General features: G+C 40.8%; 1 protein-coding gene across 7 annotated transcripts in view; it reads right to left on the bottom strand.

Moving 5' to 3' along the window:
- The window catches only part of NEK1 (NIMA related kinase 1), a 227791-nt gene that overhangs the window by 137549 nt on the left and 66404 nt on the right, over nt 1–23838 (bottom strand). For all 7 annotated transcript variants that reach the window (XM_061200799.1, XM_061200802.1, XM_061200796.1 and 4 more), the window contains 4 exons: nt 23538–23592; nt 21213–21413; nt 16980–17040; nt 13915–14066 (listed from right to left, as the gene is read on the bottom strand). In XM_061200799.1, coding sequence (XP_061056782.1) covers nt 13915–14066; nt 16980–17040; nt 21213–21413; nt 23538–23592 — 469 coding nt within the window. The remainder of the gene's footprint in view (nt 1–13914; nt 14067–16979; nt 17041–21212; nt 21414–23537; nt 23593–23838) is intronic.

The following is a 23838-nucleotide window of genomic DNA, read 5'->3' as shown; positions in this document are numbered from 1 at the left end:
TATGTCCATGACACTCTCTCACCCTGTCACATCTCACCCCTCCCCCTCCCCATATCCTCAAGTCCATTCTCTAGTAGGTCTGTGTCTTTATTCCCATCTTGCCACTAGGTTCTTCATGACCTCTTTTTTTTTTTTTTTTTTTTTTCCCTTAGATTCCATATATATGTGTTAGCATACTGTATTTGTTTTTCTCTTTCTGACTTACTTCACTCTGTATGACAGACTCTAACTCCATCCACCTCATTACAAACACCTCCATTTCATTTCTTTTTATGGCTGAGTAACATTCCATTGTATATATGTGCCACATCTTCTTTATCCATTCATCCGATGATGGACACCTAGGTTGCTTCCATGTCCTGGCTATTGTAAACAGAGCTGCAATGAATATTTTGGTACATGACTCTTTCTGAATTATGGTTTTCTCAGGGTATATGCCCAGTAGTGGGATTGCTGGGTCATATGGTAGTTCTATTTTTAGTTTTTTAAGGAACCTCCATACTGTTCTCCATAGTGGCTGTATCAATTTACATTCCCACCAACAGTGCAAGAGTGTTCCCTTTTCTCCACACCCTCTCCAGCATTTATTGTTTCTAGATTTTTTGATGATGGCCATTCTGACCGGTGTGAGATGATACCTCATTGTAGTTTTGATTTGCATTTCTCTAATGATTAATGATGTTGAGCATTCTTTCATGTGTCTGTTGGCAATCTGTATATCTTCTTTGGAGAAATGTCTATTTAGGTCTTCTGCCCATTTTTGGATTGGGTTGTTTGTTTTTTTGTTATTGAGCTGCATGAGCTGCTTGTAAATCTTGGAGATTAATCCTTTGTCCGTTGCTCCATTTGCAAATATTTTCTCCCATTCTGAGGGTTGTCTTTTGGTCTTGTTTATGGTTTCCTTTGCTGTGCAAAAGCTTTTAAGTTTCATTAGGTCCCATTTGTTTATTTGTGTTTTTATTTCCATTTCTCTAGGACCTGGGTCAAAAAGGATCTTGCTGTGACTTATGTCATACAGTGTTCTGCCTATGTTTTCCTCTAAGAGTTTGATAGTGTCTGGCCTTACACTTAGGTCTTTAATCCATTTTGAGTTTATTTTTGTGTATGGTGTTAGGGAGTGTTCTAATTTCATACTTTTACATGTACCTGTCCGATTTTCCCAGCACCACTTATTGAAGAGGCTGTCTTTTCTCCACTGTATATGCTTGCCTCCTTTATCAAAGATAAGGTGACCATATGTGCGTGGGCTTATCTCTGGGCTTTCTATCCTGTTCCATTGATCTATATTTCTGTTTTTGTGCCAGTACCAAACTGTCTTGATTACTGTAGCTTTGTAATATAGTCTGAAGTCAGGGAGCCTGATTCCTCCAGCTCCATTTTTCGTTCTCAAGATTGCTTTGGCTATTCGGGGTCTTTTGTGTTTCCATACAAATTGTGAAATTTTTTGTTCTAGTTCTGTGAAAAATGCCAGTGGTAGTCTGATAGGGATTGCATTGAATCTGTAGATTGCTTTGGGTAGCAGAGTCATTTTCACAATGTTTATTCTTCCAATCCAAGAACATGGTATATCTCTCCATGTATTTGTATCATCTTTAATTTCTTTCATCAGTGTCCTATAATTTTCTGCATACAGGTCTTTTGTCTCCTTAGGTAGGTTTATTCCTAGGTATTTTATTCTTTTTGTTGCAATGGTAAACGGGAGTGTTTTCTTAATTTCACTTTCAGATTTTTCATCATTAGTATACAGGAATGCAAGAGATTTCTGTGCATTAATTTTGTATCCTGCTACTTTACCAAATTCATTGATTAGCTCTAGTAGTTTTCTGGTAGCATCTTTTGGATTCTCTATGTATAGTATCATGTCATCTGCAAACAGTGACAGCTTTACTTCTTCTTTTCCGATTTGGATTCCTTTTATTTCTTTTTCGTCTCTGATTGCTGTGGCTAACACTTCCAAAACTATGTTGAATAATAGTGGTGAGAGTGGGCAACCTTGTCTTGTTCCTGATCTTAGTGGAAATGGTTTCAGTGTTTCACCATTGAGGACAATGTTGGCTGTGGGTTTGTCATATACGGCCTTTATTATGTTGAGGAAAGTTCCCTCTATGCCTACTTTCTGCAGGACTTTTATCATAAATGGGTGTTGAATTTTGTCGAAAGCTTTCTCTGCATCTATTGAGATGATCATATGGTTTTTCTCCTTCAATTTGTTAATATGATGTATCACGTTGATTGATTTGCGTATATTGAAGAATCCTTGCATTCCTGGAATAAACCCCACTTGATCATGGTGTATGATCCTTTTAATGTGCTGTTGGATTCTGTTTGCTAGTATTTTGTTGAGGATTTTTGCATCTATGTTCATCAGTGATATTGGCCTGTAGTTTTCTTTCTTTGTGACATCTTTGCCTGGTTTTGGTATCAGGGTGATGGTGGCCTCGTAGAATGAGTTGGGGAGTGTTCCTCCCTCTGCAATATTTTGGAAGAGTTTGAGAAGGATAGGTGTTAGCTCTTCTCTAAATGTTTGATAGAATTCGCCTGTGAAGCCATCTGGTCCTGGGCTTTTGTGTGTTGGAAGATTTTTAATCACAGTTTCAATTTCAGTGCTTGTGATTGGTCTGTTCATATTTTCTATTTCTTCCTGGTTCAGTCTCGGCAGGTTGTGCATTTCTAAGAATCTGTCCATTTCTTCCAGGTTGTCCATTTTATTAGCATAGAGTTGCTTGTAGTAATCTCTTATGATCGTTTGTATTTCTGCAGTGTCAGTAGTTACTTCTCCTTTTTCATTTCTAATTCTATTAATTTGAGTCTTCTCCTTTTTTCTCTTGATGAGTCTGGCTAATGGTTTATCAATTTTGTTTATCTTCTCAAAGAACCAGCTTTTAGTTTCATTGATTTTTGCTATTGTTTCCTTCATTTCTTTTTCATTTATTTCTGATCTGATCTTTATGATTTCTTTCCTTCTGCTAGCTTTGGGGTTTTTTTGTTCTTCTTTCTCTAGTTGCTTTAGGTGCAAGGTTAGGTTGTTTATTCGAGATGTTTCCTGTTTCTTGATGTAGGCTTGTATTGCTATAAACTTCCCTCTTAGAACTGCTTTTGCTGCATCCCATAGGTTTTGGATCGTCGTGTCTCCATTGTCATTTGTTTCTAGGTATTTTTTGATTTCCCCTTTGATTTCTTCAGTGATCACTTCGTTATTAAGTAGTGTATTGTGTAGCCTCCATGTGTTTGTATTTTTTACAGATCTTTTCCTGTAATTGATATCTAGTCTCATAGCGTTGTGGTCGGAAAAGATACTTGATACGATTTCAATTTTTTTAAATTTACCAAGGCTTGATTTGTGACCCAAGATATGATCTATCCTGGAGAATGTTCCATGAGCACTTGAGAAAAATGTGTATTCTGTTGTTTTTGGGTGGAATGTCCTATAAATATCAATTAAGTCCATCTTGTTTAATGTATCATTTAAAGCTTGTGTTTCCTTATTTATTTTCATTTTGGATGATCTGTCCATTGGTGAAAGTGGGGTGTTAAAGTCCCCTACTATGATTGTGTTACTGTCGATTTCCCCTTTTATGGCTGTTAGTATTTGCCTTATGTATTGAGGTGCTCCTATGTTGGGTGCATAAATATTTACAATTGTTATACCTTCCTCTTGGATCGATCCCTTGATCATTATATAGTGTCCGTCTTTGTCTCTTGTAATTGTCTTTATTTTAAAGTCTATTTTGTCTGATATGAGAATTGCTACTCCAGCTTTCTTTTGATTTCCATTTGCATGGAATATCTTTTTCCATCCCCTCACTTTCAGTCTGTATGTGTCTCTAGGTCTGAAGTGGGTCTCTTGTAGACAGCATATATATGGGTCTTGTTTTTGTATCCATTCAGCCAGTCTGTGTCTTTTGGTGGGAGCATTTAATCCATTTACATTTAAGGTAATTATCGATATGTATGTTCCTATTCCCATTTTCTTAAATGTTTTGGGTTTGTTATTGTAGGTGTTTTCCTTCTCTTGTGTTTCTTGCCTAGAGAAGTTCCTTTAGCATTTGTTGTAAAGCTGGTTTGGTGGTGCTGAACTCTCTCAGCTTTTGCTTGTCTGTAAAGGTTTTAATTTCTCCATCAAATCTGAATGAGATCCTTGCTGGGTAGAGTAATCTTGGTTGTAGGTTTTTCTCCTTCATCACTTTAAGTATATCCTGCCACTCCCTTCTGGCTTGCAGCGTTTCTGCTGAAAGATCAGCTGTTAACCTTATGGGGATGCCCTTGTGTGTTATCTGTTGTTTTTCCCTTGCTGCTTTTAATATGTTTTCTTTATATTTAATTTTTGATAGTTTGATTAATATGTGTCTTGGTGTGTTTCTCCTTGGATTTATCCTGTATGGGACTCTCTGTGCTTCCAGGACTTGATTAACTATTTCCTTTCCCATATTAGGGAAGTTTTCAACTATAATCTCTTCAAATATTTTCTCAGTCCCTTTCTTTTTCTCTTCTTCTTCTGGGACCCCTATAATTCGAATGTTGGTGCGTTTAATGTTGTCCCAGAGGTCTCTGAGACTGTCCTCAGTTCTTTTCATTCTTTTTTCTTTATTCTGGTCTGCAGTAGTTATTTCCACCATTTTATCTTCCAGGTCACTTATCCGTTCTTCTGCCTCAGTTATTCTGCTATTGATCCCATCTAGAGTATTTTTAATTTCATTTATTGTGCTTGTCATCGTTTCTTGGTTCCTCTTTAGTTCTTCTACGTCCTTGTTAAATATTTCTTGCATTTTGTCTATTCTATTTCCAAGACTTTGGATCATCCTTACTATCATTATTCTGAATTCTTTTTCAGGTAGACTACCTATTTCCTCTTCATTTGTTAGGTCTGGTGTGTTTTGACCCTGCTCCTTCATCTGCTGTGTGTTTTTCTGTCTTCTCATTTTGCTTATCTTACTGTGTTTGGGGTCTCCTTTTCACAGGCTGCAGGTTCGTAGTTCCCGTTGTTTTTGGTATCTGTCCCCAGTGGCTAAGGTTGGTTCAGTGGGTTGTGTAGGTTTCCTGGTGGAGGGAACTAGTGCCTGTGTTCTGGTGGATGAGGCTGGATGTTGTCTTTCTGGTGGGTTCGTCCACGTCTGGTGGTGTGTTTTGGGGTGTCTGTGGCCTTATTATGATTTTAGGCAGCCTCTCTGTTAATGGATGGGGCTGTGTTCCTCTCTTGCTAGTTGTTTGGCATAGGGTGTCCAGCACTGTAGCTTGCTGGTCGTTGAGTGAAGCTGGGTCTTGATGTTGAGATGGAGCTCTGTGAGAGATTTTCGCCGTTTGGTATTACGTGGAGCTGGGAGGTCTCTTGTGGACCAGTGTCCTGAAGTTGGCTCTCCCACCTCAGAGGCACAGCCCTGATGCCTGGCTGGAGCACCAAGAGCCTTTCATCCACACGGCTCAGAATAAAAGGGAGAAAAAATGGAAAGAAAGAAAAAAAGAGGATAAAATAAAATAAAATAAAGCAATTATAATAAAAAATAAGAAAAAAATTATTAAGAGTAAATTTATTAAGAAAAAAATTTTTTTTTAATTTTTAAAAATAGATTTATTAATTTTTATACTAAAAATAAGAAAAAAATTATTTAGAAAAAATTTATTAAGAAAAAAAATTTTTTAATTTTTTAAAATAATATGAAAAAACTTATTAAAAATTTTTTTTAAAAATAGAAAATAAGTAAAAAATTATTAAGAAAACATTTATTAGGGAAAAAAAAAATTTTTTAAGCCAAAAAAAAAAAAAAAAAAAAAAACGGACGGACCTAACCCTAGGACTAAGGGTGAGAGCAAAGCTATACAGACAAAATCTCACCCAGAAGCATACACATCTACACTCACAAAAAAAAGGAAAAGGGGAAAAGTTAATATATCCTGCTCCCAAAGTCCATCTCCTAAATTTGGGATGATTCGTTGTCTATTCAGGTATTCAACAGATGCAGGCACATCAAGTTGTTTGTGGAGCTTTAATCCGCTGCTTCTGAGGCTGCTGGGAGAGATTTCCCTTTCTCTTCTTTGTTCATACAGCTCCCGGGGTTCAGCTTTGGATTTGGACCCGCCTCTGCATGTAGGTCCCCTGAGGGCGTCTGTTCCCCGCCCAGACAGAACGGGGTTAAAGGAGCAGCTGATTCGGGGGCTCTGGCTCAGTCAGGCCGGGGGGAGGGAGCGGTACGGAGGAGGCGGGGCGAGCCTGCGGCGGCAGAGGCCGGCAGTGACGTTGCAGCAGCCTGAGGCGCGCCGTGCGCTCTCCCGGGGAAGTTGTCCCCGGATTACGGGAGCCTGGCTGTGGCGGGCTGCACAGGCTCCCGGGAGGGGCGGTGTGGAGAGTGACCTGTGCTCGCACACAGGCTTCTTGGTGGCGGCAGCAGCAGCCTTAGCGTCTCATGCCCGTCTCTGGGGTCCGCGCTGATAGCCGCGGCTCGCGCCCGTCTCTGGAGTTCGTTTAAGTGGCGCTCTGAATCCCCTCTCCTTGCACGCCGCGAAACAAAGAGGCAAGAAAAAGTCTCCTGCCTCTTCGGCAGCTGCAGACTTTTTCTCGTGCACCCTCCCGGCTAGTTGTGGTGCGCTAGACCCTTCAGGCTGTGTTCACGCAGCCAACCCCAGTCCTCTCCCTGGGATCCGACCGAAGCCCGCGCCTCAGCTCCCAGCCCCCGCCCACCCCGGCGGGTGAGCAGACAAGCCTCTCGGGCTGGTGAGTGCTGCTCGGCGCCGAGCCTCTGTGCGGGAATCTCTCCGTTTTTCCCTCTGCGTCCCTGTTGCTGTGGGATCCGCGCTGATAGCCGCGGCTCGCGCCCGTCTCTGGAGCTCGTTTAGGCGGCGCTCTGAATCCCCTCTCCTTGCGCGCCGCGGAACAAAGAGGCAAGAAAAATTCTCCTGCCTCTTTGGCAGCTGCAGTCTTTTTCCCGGACTCCCTCCCGGCTAGCACCGAAGCCCGAGCCCCAGCTCCCAGGCCCCGCCCGCCCCGGCAGCTGAGCAGACAAGCCTCTCGGGCTGGTGAGTGCTGGTCGGCACCGCTCCTCTGTGCGGGAATCTCCGCTTTGCCCTCCGCACCACTGTGGCTGCGCTCTCCTCCGTGGCTCCGAAGCTTCCCCGCTCTGCTACCCGCAGTCTCTGCCCACGAAGGGGCTTCCTAGTGTGTGGAAACCTTTCCTCCTTCACAGCTCCCTCCCACTGGTGCAGGTCCCGTCCCTATTCTTTTGTCTCTGTTATTTCTTTTTTCTTTTGCCCTACCCAAGTACGTGGGGATTTTCTTGCCTTTTGAGAGGTCTGACGTCTTCTGCCAGCATTCAGTGGGTGTTCTGTAGGAGCAGTTCCACGTGTAGATGTATTTCTCATGTATCTGTGGGGAGGAAGGTGATCTCCGCGTCTTACTCTTCCGCCATCTTGCCCCTCCCTCTCCAGATATTTTTATGATATGCTGAGTAATAAAAACTTAATGTGCATTAGCTTAATTTTCTGCAGTTAAAAAGAGACAGACAGGACTTCCCTGGTGGTGCAGTGGTTAAGAATCCGCCTGTCAATGCAGGGGATACGAGTTCAATCCCTGGTCTGGGAAGATCTCACATGCCGCGGAGCAACTAAGCCCATGCGCCACAACTACTGAGCCTGCACTCTAGAGCCCGTGAGCCACAACTACTGAGCCCATGTACCACAACTACTGAGCCTGTGCTCTAGAGCCTGTGAGCCACAACTACTGAGCCCGTGCACCACAACTACTGAAGCCCATGCGCCTAGAGCCCGTGCTCCACAATAAGAGAAGCCACTGCAGTGAGAAGCCCGCGCACCACAACCAAGAGTAGCCCCCGCTCCCCGCAACTAGAGAAAGCCCACGCACAGCAACTAAGACCCAATGCAGCCAAAAAATTTTTTAAAAAAAGAGACAGGCACTATCAGTAAGGGGTTATGGTTTTCCTTATAAACTTCTCCTTTTCAAGCTTGATAGAAAGTTAAATTTAAAATTCCAAGAGGCATTACGAATTTGAATCTAAAAGATGCTTCAGATTTTCTGGGGACAAAATAAGTCTTTAAAAAAAATATGAGTCATATAAAAACCAAAAAAAAACTTATTTAAAAAAAATCACATTTAAAATAATTTAGCCATTTAGTTTTTTTCCTTTAATTCTTTTCATTGTTAGGTTTGAAAAACTTCACGCATGTGTCGTTTCTTTTATTTTTATTTAGTTTTTATTTACCTCAAATTTTTTCTAATTTGTTTTCATCGTGGTAAAACACATATAAAATTTACCATTTTAGAAAACAGTATGGAAGTTCCTTAAAAAACGAAAAATAAAGCTACCATATGATCCAGCAACCCCACTCCTGGGTATATATCCAGAAAAACCAAAAACTCTAATTCGAAAAGAAACATGCACCCCAATGTTCACTGCAGCACTATTCACAATAGCCAAGACATGGAAACAACCCAAGTGCCCATCAACAAACGACTGGCTTAAGAAGATGTGGTACATATATACAATGGAATACTACTCAGCCATAAAAAAGACTGAAATTTGCCATTTGCAGCAACATGGATGGACCTAGAGATTATTATGCTAAGTGAAATAAGTCAGACAAAGACAAATACTATAGGATATCACTTATATGTGGAATCTAAAATATAATACAAATGAATGTATATGTAAAACAGAAATAGACTCACAGACACAGAAAACAAACTCATGGTTACCAAAAGGGAGAGGGACAAATTAGGAGTACAGGATTAACAAATAAAAACTACTATACATAAAACAGATAAGCACCCTGGATTTACTGTATAGCACAGGAAATTAATACCCAATATCTTGTAATAACCTATAATGGAATATAATCTTCCCCCCCCCAATAAACTGAATCACTATGCTGTACACCTGAAACTAACACAATATGATAGATCAACTATACTTCAACTAAAAAAAATTTACCATTTTAACCATTTTTTAGTGTACAATTATGTGGCATTAAGTACATTCACACTGTCGTGCAAAGAAATCTGTCGTGAAATGTTGTTTAAATAAGCTGTATGATTATTTCATGTGCTAATTATTATTTAGTTCTCATTGGTCTGGTCTAGAAAATCATGCCAAATGCCTAAAAACTTTAAGGGCAACAACCTTGCCTGAACTCCAAAACTCTTATAACTATCGCCTGAATCATGTACCTGTCACTGACTATTTGATGGGATGATATCTGCTATTCAGGATATTATTAACTGGAATCTGAAAATACCACAGCATGCTGCTCTTGCATACTGAATAAATGCTAACTGAAAATGAGGGAAACATTAAGAACACCAACATACTGTTTGATTCGACCAGCCATGTGAAAGAATAAACACTTGGCTACGATTCCGCCCAAGAGTGAGGACCACCTGCTACATCTTCAGTCCAGCCTCACCAAGCGCTCTGATCTCTCCACTTGGTCAGGTGAACACTTGGCCCAGAGGTAAGACAAATGACCTTCTACAAGTCCACCCAAGTATGTATTTGGGTTACAAGAGAAAGTTAAAGGGATCATATTAATTTTTAGTCTCTTTAGTACAACTATCGATAATAATCTTAGCAGACTACTTGTCTTTCTAACTAAAGAAAATAGCTATTGAGTCTATTTTTTTCCTCCTGTGACCTTACGGAGTACAGACACATCCCAGCGTGCTCAGGAGTTGGTCATTATCATTTTTTCTCTCTTGGTTTTGTTTTTCTAATAGTTATCAATTTGCTAAGAATGGTAACAAAATGGCTTCTGCACAGAGTTTTACTAACAACTTTTGGGTGTTATTCATTCTTTTAAAGAATTAACACTTGAGTGACTTGACAAACTCTAAGTTAGTGCTCTCTAATCCACTCCTCACTCACTTATCCAGTCAGTGTTTACTGGGGGCCCCACGGGTCCAGGCACCAGTGAACAACATCACCCCTGCTCTCACAGATTCACACCTCCACAGAGGAGGCTGGAAACAAGCACATGCAAGAAAAACAGCGGAGGAAAAAGCAGACGGAGCTGTGGGGGTGGGCCAGAAGGGCGGATGGCGGTTCTATCCATAGAGTTGCGAGCACAGCCCGGAAGGAAGGAAGGAAGAAAACTATGCAAGAGAGAGAGAGTCCTCCAGGAGAAGAGAGGAGCAACTGCAAGTGCTCTTCTGAAGATAAGTGCTCGGCATGTCCGAGGACAGCAAGGTTTCATGAGCGCTACTGGACGGAGACTAGCAAGGAGGGAGCAGAGATGAGACTTGCGGAGGTAACAAGGGCACCTTCTCTGAGCGGGAGGAAAGGCTGCCGGCACCTCTTGAGCAGGAAAGGGCAAGGATCACCCTTCACCATCAGAGCAGCACTGAGGCTGCCGTGTGCGGACAGACGCAGGACGCCGGTCTGAGCGCAGTGAGGTCAGGCCAGGGAGGGCGAGGTGGCCTGGACCAGTGTTTGACAGAGCGGTGAGCAGCAGTCAGACTGCGAACAGAACAGATTCTGCAGGCGGTGGACAGGACGTGACGGTGACGGGGCGTCAGCGGACTTCAGGAGCGTGAGGCAAGACAAGAACGATGAGCCTGGGGACGGCATGGGACCTGGCGTTCGGACTTACACACCCGCATGCTGGGATGCCAGTCAGACACCAGGTTAGAAATGCGAGGACAGCACGGGTCTGGAGTGCAGGAAGGAGTCCAGGCTCGAGATGCAGAGGTGTCGGTTTACAGGTGCTGCCAGAGAGCGAGGACGGTCCAGGAAGGAGGTGGCCGCAGCCGGCGTCCTGCAGCACTTGAGCGTCAGGGGTCAGCGACACCAGGAGGAACTTGCGCAGGGGGAAGAAGAGCAGGCAGGCAGGGAGGAGGACGGTCAGCAGAGTGTGATATGTGGGCTCAAGCGAATAAAAAGTTTAAAAAGAGCAGGTAATCAACGGAGTCCAAAACCGAGGCAGAAGAAGAAGACACCTGACCCCCGCACGCACCCAACTGGGCTCCCTGAGGTCCTCGCCAGGAGCCGCGTCCTGACAGCTGTGACAAAGCAAGAGGAAAGGGGAAGCAAGGAAGAGAAGACCTACAGACAAGGCTGGGGGAAGTTCTGCCGTTAAAGGAGCAGAGATACAGGGCAAGGGCTGGATCCAGGGAGACATGGGAGGGAGGATTTTGTTAAGAAGACTGAAGATACATGTTTGTTTGCTAACAGGAATGATTCAGGAGAGAGGAAAGATATGATACAGAAGAGAGGGTGAAGTCCTTTAGTAGGCAGAAATGCTAACAACAGATGGTCCACAAACAGCTGGGTCGGCTCTGGATCAAAACACAAACAGACCATCAAAGTTAACAGGAAGAAAGGCAGGATATTTACAAACACGTAGGACCGACTGGCAGCAGTGCTGCTGAGTGTGGGCAGTTTCCTTCCACTTGCTTCTGCTTTCTCAGTGAAATAGGAAGCAAGGTCATTACCCTGAGGGGAAGAACAAGGAGAAAGGAGGAGATAACCATCTTAGAAAGTGCTGGGGTAACTGGACTGTGGAAACATAATAGGGTGGTGGCGACGGTGCTTGCCTGACGCTGGGGGTTTAAATTTAAAGCGAGACCAGTTAGAACAGCTGCCTGTTTTTCCCACCACATTCCACTGGGGCAAGACAGTCGAGGTTCTGGAAACTATTACAACGAGAGAACATGAAATTAAAGCCGGAGAAAGAAAATAAAAATGAAGACGGGATGGACAATGAAAGAACTAGTTAAGATCCACGGATCCAAACAGAACAAAGAAGTTCTGGTGGCAGAGTCCTCAGGGAATGAGCTGAAAACACAGGAAGTAGTGGTCAGAGAGTGGGGTACTTGTAACTGAGACTACGACATAGATGCTATTATTGATGACAAATGTGATGGCATGACTACAGGGGAGAGTTCCAAGGTGAGGCAGGAGACACGATCACTGATGAAAGAGAACCATCAAGAAAACAAGGCCGTGCACTACTGCAAGGGTCATCTTCTCAGATACTGAAGTTACCAAGAATCATGACAGTGTGGGGAAGTGTCTAAGATGACCCTCACACGGAGGCGCAGCAGATGACACGAAGCCTGGCGGAGTGGCTTAGGGAGCAGGGGAGAGTCTGGCAATGACAAGCGAGGAACACACCTCCATCGTCCCACCTCTAGGCCCGGCAGGACTGAGGGACCAGAGGGAAAACGGTCTCCAAGAGAGATGCATGACAGTGTGTTCAGGGACAAGCCAGGTTTTAGAGCAAAAGAGGTGAAGACACTCTTGACAAGGTTAGAACACAGGGGATTTTGCTGATGATGTGCTATCCGAGGCTCTGTGGAAGGGTTCAGGGGTTGGATCGGGGGAGGACCAGAGCCTTAGGGAGCTGAGAGACTACGGAATGAGGGCACGCCGGGGGCGCTGGGTGTCTTGTGGTGACTGAAGAAAAGAGGGCTAAAGGCTATGATGGAATTGCTCCATTTAGGCCTGAATAAACATGGTACCAAAAAACAGAAACACAAACGCGGTGTGCCAGCTGTCACAATGCCCCTCAGCTCGCAGGTCACCCTTCACCGTCCTGCTCGTGACCCTGGAGCTGGACAGAGCAAACCTCAGGCCTGCAGCAGGATGTAAGCTTTGTCTGCAGACCATGTTGGAGGGAGGGACGCTGCACAAGGAAAGGGCTTCTCTTCCTCTTGTCCCTGTGGATGCAGGACATGCGGTGACACCACCCCTGCAGGCAGAGTACCCCCGGCAGCCTCTCTGCGAGTTTCAGCGGCAGCCTCGAGGCCAGCTGCCCGCCGCACCCGGTGCCCCAGCTGGCAGCCCAGCCCGAAGAGCCCAGCAGCGCCCGGCAGGCTCCTCCATGGGCCTCCCAGCACAGTTCACCCTATGAAGGTTCCAGGAGTCTGATCAGCTCCACAGTGGACAGTCTCGCGTCTGCCAGCCTCGGCCCTGGCACCTCAGGGAACTCCACTACCCAGGGGTCACCTCCATCCACACCCAGCAGGCTCTGAGTCTCGGCTTTAAGGGCAGGCGGGATGATACTCTGGCCTCTGTCTCTCCTATGGGGCCCTGCCTCTGCACCAGGAGCAGTGCCTGCTTCCTGCGTCTGTCTGCTAGGCCTGTATTCTTTAGAGTTCTCTTTACCCCTTAGAAGTCAATTACCTAAAAACAGATAATAATTACTTACACTAAACTTTCCCCTATCAAATTATTATGTTTTCTGTCTCCTGACTGGATGCTGACTTACACAACTTATTTGAAGACTGCTTTACAGGGATCATGTTGAACTACTTTATCATAGCTTCTACCCAAAGAGACGGACCACCCCTACTAGGAGGTCTGTCTTACAGCATTACGCACACCTTTGTAACTACACGTGTGTGTACATGTATGTATGCATGTGCATATGCAGTGCAAACCAACAGGTTCCATATACCAGAGAACACAGCTAGTGACGTGAAGAAAAATATCAAATTCCTGCAACTAATACTCTGTGTTCTTAGACACAACCCCTAAATGCTACAGGCCTTAATTTTCATCTGAAATATGACAGACTATATGATCATATTCCTCCAGCTCTATGATTTTGACTTATTTATCTCATCGTGAATTCTTAAATTCAAAACTTCCCCAGATTTTTATGATGTTTATCACAGATATTTACTTATTTTAGGCACAAAGACAAATGGCTCTGCTTAGGTTATTCAAAAATGATTTCATTTATAATGTTACTTTCTTTTTACTGCACCAGCTACTTTACTTAACTAATGTTTCTTTATGACTTCTGTAAGTCTCCCAAGTTTTAGAAGGCTGGTGAAGCAGAGAACAAAGTTCTTTAGTAACTTAATAAAAACAATCCTATGAATATCAAGATTAACTGAATTGAGCTACAATAAAATAAGGTCAAACTGAGCATGTTATTAATACACAGTTTGTAGCATGATCATCATACCTGTTTATGTTTTTGGAGTGGTTTCTTTTCATGTAATTTTTTATCTCCATATTTCTTATACGTTAAAGGGACTCCATATTTAGCAGCAGGCTTTGTAATTTTCTGAGCAGACACAACAGAAGCCAAGCTTTGTCCTGAACCTGGTCTTTTAGCTACATGAAAAAAATAGAAAAAAATTATTTTCAGAGTTCTTAATAGGAAACCCCTAATTTCAAAATTCTTCAAGATGGCCTTGTTCATGTTCACAATCACTGAGATCACTGAATCTGAGACTTTTCATTAAACGTCTCACTCCCTCCTTACCACACGGCAATGCCTCCATTAGGGCTATTCCACACTAAAGCCACTCTTTGAAAGAAGCAAGAAGCTAACTTGTTGAAATTTCTCACACAGAACAAGCACGTCCCTGAAACTGACTGTGGATGGTGGCTGCACGTATCTGTGAATATACTAAAAAACACTGACCTGTTGACTTTAAATGGGTGAACTGAATGGTATGCGGATTATATCTCAATAAAGCTGTTAAAAATAAACTTTAAAAAGAACATTCAATGTCTTAGAAATTACTTTTGAAATCAGAACATAAATCTCAAGAGCAACTGTTAAACATTAATTCCATCACTATGAGCACTTTAATATTTGCTTCATATAGAGTCTGAGTAATGCCTACACCTACAGACCCACTGAAGAACAGGTACTTAAAAGAATCTCTATAGCTAAGGGTCCCATGAAATGAGTATGTTTATGCACTGCTGGTAGGAATACAAACTGGTCAAACTTTCCAGAGAGCAATCTATATCAAGAACAATGTTTATGGGAATTCCCTGGCGGTCCAGTGGTTAGGATTCCACGCTTTCACTGCCAAGGGCGCGGGTTCAATCCTTGGCTGGGGAACTAAGATCCCACAAGCCGCTCAGTGTGGCCAAAAGAAAAAAAAAAAGAACAACGTTTACAAATTGATTTTAAAGAAATAATCAGAGAAACACAAAAATGTATACACAAGGATAAACCCTGCAGCATTCCGTATTAAACTTTTATTGAAGCCCAGACAAGATTCAGTCTTAGAACAATGATAAATTCAAGAAAAATAGACTAAAGTAATGAAAAAGAAAGTCTACACCATACGGCCATCAAAGATACTAAAGGAGGTCAAAGAGTCTCCTCTGCTCAAAGCCTTCCTGGAGCCCCTTCCTCCATGACCCCCTCCCCCTGCTCAGCCCCACTCCTCACTCAGCCTGCCCTCCATCCCAGGGGTGTACCATGTCCTAGAGCCACGTGATCAATCTCTGCCAACAAGCACGCTTCTTCTTTAAGAGGGGAATGGAGAAAAGAATTACCTGGGAGTTCACGAGGAAATACTACCATTAAACTCTGTTCTTCAAAGAATATTTAATTGTATTAGAAAATGATCAACATATAATACTGTGAATTAAAAGAAACGAACCTTTGTTTATAGAACACAACCCCAATTTTCAATCATTATGTATCTCCTATCACGGAAAAAAATATACCAAATATAACAGTCTGTGTTAACATTAGAGTAATTCTTATTTTCTTCTTTTTAATTTTTATAATGAACACATACTGTTCATATAATTTAGTAACCTCTTACAAAAATAAAAATAATGTAAGCCATTTGGCAGTTTAGAGATTCACAACTAATGTGTGTGGAAGATCTGAGATACAGTGTGGTACAGTAAGTTTTTCCAAACACATACTCCAACTGTATCAGAACAGGAACTAGGAAATGTGAGAAAAAAAATTTCCCCTTTGAAAATTCAACTGTAAGCTCCAATCGGAAGACAGATATACAAAGTCACACCGCTGCAACCTGGCTACATATATTAACATAACGAAAGAAATACTGTGTGTACCAGAAAAGGGGCAAGAGGCACAAACACTCCCCAGAGAAGAGGGAGGATTACTCGTCTGGCTGCCGAGGTGTCTCATCTCAGAGGCGAGGCTCCCAGTAGGAGGAAGCTTCCTGCCCACGGGGAGGGAAGGGGGCCCACAAGGTAGTGCCTCGCCATTACACATCTCCTCCACCCAGCTCCGCACACCAGAGTAGAGCAGAGCTCCTGCGCTCTACTTCCCAGGAGGCTCGCCCACTGGGAAGAACGTGCTGACACGGGGATTCCTTCCTGCCTGTGTGACAAGGAGCCTTTTGAGGAAGATGTGACTCTGCGCCAGGAGGCACACACTGACCCTGCCCTGGGTCTGTCTCATGAACTTGGCTCCAAGTGGACCTGATCTCCCAGGACTGCCCGTCTCAGCCGGCGCAGAGGATGAGCCCCAGGGTGTGTAAGAAGAGCTAAGCCAGCTGGCCTCCCTTGAGGACACACAGTCACACCGCATCCAGCTGATATGGACTCGCTTTATGTTACAGGATTTATTTTCTTTAATGTGTTCATACTCAAAATGGAGTAGAACATGCAAAGCATTATGTCTGAAAAACAACACAATCTTCAAATCTTAAACGACTTCCACTGATTTTAGAAACCCATTCTGAAATCATTCCATGCAGAAAAAATATAATTTCCCTCTCACAGAGATACACTTACATACATAAACATAATATATAACCACACTCACAGCCCTACAAATATTCCACCGCTGCTGGCCATATTTAAAAGAAAATCTATCCTTACTAAGGTGCCTGACTTCACACTGATTTACATTTAAAATACTCTAGAATACTAAATATTTCTCAAAGAAAATTATTTTACATAAATATTAAGTATTTCTCAAAGAAAATTATTTTACATAAAGATTTGCAGTTAACTAGGGCATTTTATAACATTTTGTAACAATGTTCTCAGAATATGAGCTGAACATTTGAATAAGACAGATTTCAAAATAGAATTCATTTAAATAAGGCAGATAATAAATGGAAATTTTGTTATGAATTCATCAGAAAGTGTTGTATATTGCCATATACCATAAAAAATTTAAAGATGCATTTCCTCTGGATTACCCCAACTTACTACATCTACAAATACCTCTAGTATAATTAGTATACTGATTATGGCAAACAGGGGAAAGGATTCATATTAAATTTCATTTACCTGGTATAGGCTGTGCTCCAAACCTGGAAAATGTTTTTAGACAAAATTCTTCTGCAATAAGCTTAAATTGAAAGACGGGGGAAATCGTTAGAAAAAATGTTAAATTACCAAATTAAAAAAAAAAACCTAGCCATTAATCAGAACACATTTTTTCCCTTTTTCAGTCACAATTATGCTGCCAAATAAACTGTACTAAAATCCAAGTTATCCATTCAACAAATTCCTCTCACGCTACCTTCTCCCCAGTCTTACCAATATCTTTTTATTATTTCTCTGGACAAGCTCTCTTCTCGAAATAACAAAATGCACCCCCCCCCAGGCCCCTGCGCATTGCCTGCCTGTTCTGCATCTCGGCGATTTAACAACACTGCCCTCCATCTGGAATAACCTCTGTATTGAGGTGCATCCGTCTCTCTCATCTACTTCAAAACTGCTGAAGAATCACTTCATTTTCCCTCCCCTGGATTAACCTCTCGGTTATTTCAACTTTACTCTGAATCTTCGCAGCATCTCCAATGAGTTTTCGATCTTATCAATATATAATTGTAAACACATTACTGGATAAATATTTGAATATTCTTACATAACTTAAAAGTTATCTCCTTTTACTATTACTACAACACTCCACTACTTATTTTGAGAAGCAGAAATCATTAGTATTTCCTGCAAGTAACTTTCTCTCCCTACTCACTATATTTTTTCTCTCTTTAAATGTAAAACTATGTTAGCAACAATGTAATTGCTAAGTCGATTTAGGCCTGCTTTTTTTCTTACTGGGCAAAGAAGGGAAAGGCAAGTGAATTTTCTTTCTTCGAGAGAACAGAGGGGTGGTGAAGGGAAGATTGCCCACAGTGGAAGGGATCAGAAACTCCAACAGGCAAAAAGCCAGAAGCTGAGATGGTCGCCTTTCCCATCAGGGATCCCTAGAGCAGCAGTTCTCAAAGCCTCACAATATCAGTGAATCAGCATCACCAGGAACTTATAAAATATGCCAATTCTCAGGCTCCATCTCAGATTTACTGAAATAGAAATAGAGGTGGGATTCAGCAGCGTCCTCCAGGTAATTTTTATGTATGCTAAAGTTGGAGAACCACTGCATGAAAAGTCTGCTTCACAGGCAACTGAGAGCCAACTGTGTGAGTGTGTTTTCTCTTCTGAACATGTGCGGGTTTTTTTCCTTTCTTTTTCATGGAAGATGTGCTTTATGATCTCCATCTTGCCCTAAATTTGAGTGTGAATCTGTCTTTTCCCCTGTGTGAATGCACATGTGAACTGAGAGATGGGACATGTGGAATCCAAGAAGATTCTGGAATTCCGATGTTGTGGCGTCCAATATAGTTGCCACTACCAACATGTAGCCATTTGGAGTAAAATTTAAAATAAATAAAATTTAAAGTTCAGCTCTTCAGCCACACCAGCCACATTTTAAGCTGGTGGCTATGAGGTTGCACATGCAGATATAAAACATCTTCAGCCTCACAGAAAGCACTACAGGACGGCACCTACATTCCTAATGGACCAGAGCTTGTCCACGATCTACAAGCCACATCCAAGAAGACATCTCCAGGATGTGCTGGACTGAGAACTATGCCCCACAGATCCTGGCTGACGGCACTGAGAGAATTCAGGGACTAGAAATTTAAAGACAGTACAGAATATTATAGTGATACTGAAAATAATAGTTCATATGCTGCAGTAAAAGTTCATACTGTTTCAAAGTTAAAGCCTTAAAAAATGTATCATAAACTTTGTCGTTAAAGTACTGAACAAGTGATATATAGCAGAAAAATCATAAGAATGAAAGTTTTTCGTGAAGAGTGAAATCTAGGTGGTGCATAAACAGCAACGGGGTACTATGTATTTAGTAAGCATGTGTGTCAAACACTCTATTAACAGCCATAATCTGCCCTTTTGTCTTTAGATGTTACAGGCTTTGTGTATATCAGGCTTGAATATTTTCTTTTGTAGCTGGCTAATTGAATTCCAGTGCTTCAGCCTTGGGACTGCACGTCCTAACCGCTGGTATGCGGGGGAAAGAAACTCAGCAAGATTAAATGCAGTCATTCTTTCTTCTCCAGTAGTTGCCAAAAAACAATAGTACGCTGCACCATAAATCTGTCCTTGAAAATGTTATTTATAACAAAGGAGTCTTGTAAGACACCCACACTTCAGAGACTGTAGCTATGTCCTATATAAGTGGCCTTTAACCGCCAAATTTTAATTGGCTTTCTTGCTTACTAATGTGTTTTCCTGGATGTAACAGTTAAATCCACATCTCTGTTTTCTAAAGATTGTTTGTTCATATGGATGTTCTGTTAAAAGCCAGAGGATATACGACACTTCCCTCTCATCTCATGAACACATAAGAGTAATAAAACTATGATTTTGCTAGATATCTGATTTATACAAGAGTATAAATGATCATTGTTGATCATTTAAATCAACAAAGGCCACACAAACTACGGAAAATAATTCCACTTTCAGGTGATCATATTTATATCAATAACTTACACTAATTGACTTGATATAGATTTTTGATAAATCCTGTCAAATTAAAATTCAACACAACAAATATTTATTATGCACCTATATGCAAGTACTAGAGGAGGAATCATGAGTCAATAATCTATTACACATACATATAAATGCCCACACATCAGTGGTTTCCAATCATTTTCTGTTAGAGAAAAAACAATTACAATCATATGAATTATAAAGATAACGTATTTATATTAGCATAATAAAGTGATATACTGATAATATTTAATATATATTGAGTATACTGAGTACTTATTAAGTGTGACACATCAGGCACTTCACATGCAGTGTCACTTTTGAGTCTCACAGCCGCCTCATGATGTAGGTACATTTACAATCCCATTGTTCACAGGTGAGGAAAGGGAAGCACAGAAGTGTTCAATAATCTTACTGTCAGAAACCAGAGAAGACAGAGTACAGAAAGACGGGTGTCAGGGCTGGGGAGGGGGAAGCGGAGTTACTGGTTAATGGGTATAGAGTCTGTTTTCCAAGATGAAAAGAGTTAGACGGATGTGCTGATGGCTGTACAGCATTATGAATGTAGTTAATACTACTGAATTGCGTACTCAAAACTGGTCACAATAATAAATTTTATGTTATGTCTATTTTACCACAAAAAAAAAAAATTGGAAAACCAAACGAGAGGAACACAAGAGACAGAGGAGTAACTCTGCGCTGCGGCGACGACGTTAGGGAATATATGCTTGGTCTTCGCTCAGTTCTTGGCACACAGCCCTCAGATCCCTGTGGTTCCCTCAGTGGGAAGAGCACAAAAGTGTCTGTTGTTCAAAACAAGCCCCTTTCAAACACACCTGAATTTATGTTAATGAGGTGATATCCGGAAAGCACCTAAGGATGGAAGCTGGTTGCCAGGGAAACCAACCACCTGACTAGAGGGTTAAAACTTTCAATGCCACTCCCCTCCCCTACCCAGGAGAGGAAAGGGGCTGGAGCCAATCACCAAGAGCCAATGACTTAACTGATCATGCCTACTAATGAAGCCTCCATAAAAACCGAAAGGACAGGGCTCAGAGAGCTTCTGAGTTGGTGAACATTCAAAGAGGGACCCCAGTTCCTACACTCGGGACCCTTCCGGACCTCACCATATGCACCTCTTCACCTGGCTGTTCATCTGTATCCTTTATCCTACGCTTTATAATAAACTGGTGAACGTAAGTAAATGTTTCTCCGAGTTCCGTGAGCTGCTCCAGCAAGCATATTAATCAAACCAGAGGAAGGGGTAATGGGAACCTCTGATTTATAAGTCGCTCAGAAGCACAGGTGGCAACCTGTGACTTAAACTGGCTTCTGAAGTGAGGGTGGGTGGTCTTGTGGGAGAGACGGAGCCCTTAACCTGTGGGATCTGATGCGATCTCCAGGTACACAGGGTGAGGGCTGAAATGAATTCTGCTTGGTATGTAAAAACTGCCACACATTTGGTGATGAGAAGTTCAGAAGTTCAGCAGTAAGTGTTAAGAGGAAACACAGAAGGTATGTTTTCTCTCCTATAGATGCACAGCTCAAAAGCAGACAGCAAGGGGAAGAGCTATGTGAGAACAGAAAGGAAGCTGACGCCAGTGTAAAGGCAAGCATTCCCCCACAGCTGCGATGTGCTCTCCTCCAAAGAGGAGGCCACGTCCTAGCCAAGCACCATAACCCTACTGTTCAATTTAATTATAAAATTAAAAAACATACCTGAGGGGAGAGAAACTTTTCAATGCGTTTGGCTATAAAACCTTTCTCCAATATGGAGTTGACTGATGGTCTATCCCTAGGATTTCTTTTAAATAGTTGAGAGAGCAAACTGCGGAGATCATAAGAATAATGCAAAGACACGGGTGGAAAAGATCCAGATATGATCTTCAGTACCAGGTTTTTCATATTGCCAGCTTCAAACTAAAATCCAGAAAATAAATTAACATATATGAAACACAAGTTGAAAATGTCAGTTTCAACAATGAGAAACAGTGCTTTTCCTAACAATACAGAACAGAATTGCAACCCTCTTCCCAGTTTTAATCAGCACATGCTCTCTAGAGCGAGGTTCACTTGGTTATTTACGAACACATTTGAAAGAGTATCAGTCCTCATAAAATGGTACAACTCGCTATAAGATTAATTTTTACTTATTCAAAAAACTAACAGATGGGATATAGGTATCAATTAGAGTAAAGAGTGTATAAAAACATAACAGTAATCAAGATGGTAAAACAAGCAAACCTGGTAGTCTTCATTTAAGACCTGCCTTCCTGTGCCCCTGCTGTAGCAACTAGAACAAGAAATTAACTACAGAACTAAAACTACTTGGTAAAAATATAATAAATAAAGGTACTAATTAATTTCCTTTTATACACTGCTCATTATTACTTTTAAGTGTGTGATGCTCCCAAAAGCCATGGGATCAGCAATGTGGCAAATATTCCAAAGGGGAATATAAGCCTTATCAATGGGAATATATATTTTAGGATTAAACACAATATAAAGTCTAACTGGAGTGGGGGGAAAAAAGAGGTGGGGCAATTTAAAATCTAAAGATGATTTCATTTTGAAAGTAAAATTAAGCTTTTGACATCTCAGCTAAAATAGTATAGAACAGTTGTACACTATCAATATGTTCTTAATGCACACGTTAAGAAAACAAAACATGCTATAAGTTAGGCACTGGTGATTATATCCAAGTATGAAAGAGTTCTGTTAAATGTGGAATTCTCCTAGCATTTAAAATATGATATTGTTTATTAAGATTTAAGTACAATTCAATCATCTAGAAATATTTATATACCTAAGAAGGAATCCTAAATGCAGAAATAGGTCATTATTCTTTCATTACAATGAAGTTTCATTTATCTCTCAATTGATAAGCTCTTCATAAATAGACGTTAATGAATTACTTAATTTTATGTGTCCACTTAAGGGTAAACAATTCCAAAATACAGAAACAATGGTGACAGAACAATGTATTGTAAATGAAAAGACTTTCTAAAAATATGTAGATTTAGACCTACATGACTGTGTGTCACAGAAAAACTGACCAATTCCTTAAAGTACAGATCTAATATCCACCAGGCCATATCACTTTGGCAGTCTATGCTTTTTTCCTTCAGAAAAATAAAATCTTAAGGGAATACAGTAGAAGAGTATGCAACTATGAATAAACACAACACAGAAAAATACTCCCCAAATAATATCAGGCAATAAAAACAAACTATAAAAATGCTTATACCACATAACCAAACTCTTGAGGGAAAAAAACCAAAAACTCATTTTATAAATTATTCTAGAAGTCTAGAAGGAAACAACAAAATATTACAAGTAGTCATTATTGGCTGGAAGAATTGCTTTTGATATTTATTCACTTACTTATATTTTAATCTCTTCCTTTAAGTTTTCTGTAATGAAAATATATTATTGCTTAATCAGTGGGGGAAGCATTTTTAAAAAGATTTTAAAATGGAAAGTGATTAAAATTCAACCTATTTTGGACAAGAACTCCCCCTTTTTGGTGAATTATGTGTCATCTCAAAAGAATCTCAACAGTGAAAATTTTAAATACTCTGAATTAAAGATTATTTAAATTGATAAAATCCCCCCTCAACGAATATGCTGAGATATGTTCTTTAGATAATTTCAATTCCAAACTCAAATAATTTGGATGCTTTGAGAAAACATGCTAAAATGAAATTAATAAAGTTTGTTAAGCTGAAATACCAAATTCATATGTGAATTTAACATTAAAAAGACAGCAAATTTATTTGTCTTTAGAAATAATTTTCTGGAATAAAGTATGATATATGTATTATAATAACATATATAATATGTATATGTAATATATGCATACATATTAAGGGAAAATTGATTTAAATTTATACCTCAGAAAAGACGAGAAATTTATAAACCGACAGAGAAGAATTTCTAGCACAAGAGGGTCATCTGAAAGATGGCCTATGATTTTTTTAAATCAGAAATATTATACGTACTTTTTGACATAATTTTTAAAGTATCTCAGAAACTGCTACTTACTGCATGTTTAAGTGTGCACATCTCATAAAGGACACACCCCAGAGCCCAAATGTCACTAGAAAAGAGAAAAATGAGAGATCGTCTCTAAATATCAGAATTTACTTTAAAAGGTTTTTTAATTTAAAGGAGACAAAAGCAGCATGAAAATGCTTTGCAAAAATATGTGTTCCATAAAACATGACCTTTCAAACTTAAAATTTCAACCATAACCAAATGACAAAAGCAGCTATCCCAGATTAGAAAAATAACAGTTGCCCAAGTAATTACTTTAAAAGTTTCATTAAAGAAATCTAATATTTAA

Source organism: Eubalaena glacialis, chromosome 9 (assembly GCF_028564815.1).
Source record: "Eubalaena glacialis isolate mEubGla1 chromosome 9, mEubGla1.1.hap2.+ XY, whole genome shotgun sequence".
Classification (NCBI taxonomy): domain Eukaryota; kingdom Metazoa; phylum Chordata; class Mammalia; order Artiodactyla; family Balaenidae; genus Eubalaena; species Eubalaena glacialis.
This window is presented reverse-complemented; position numbering and strand designations above follow the sequence as displayed.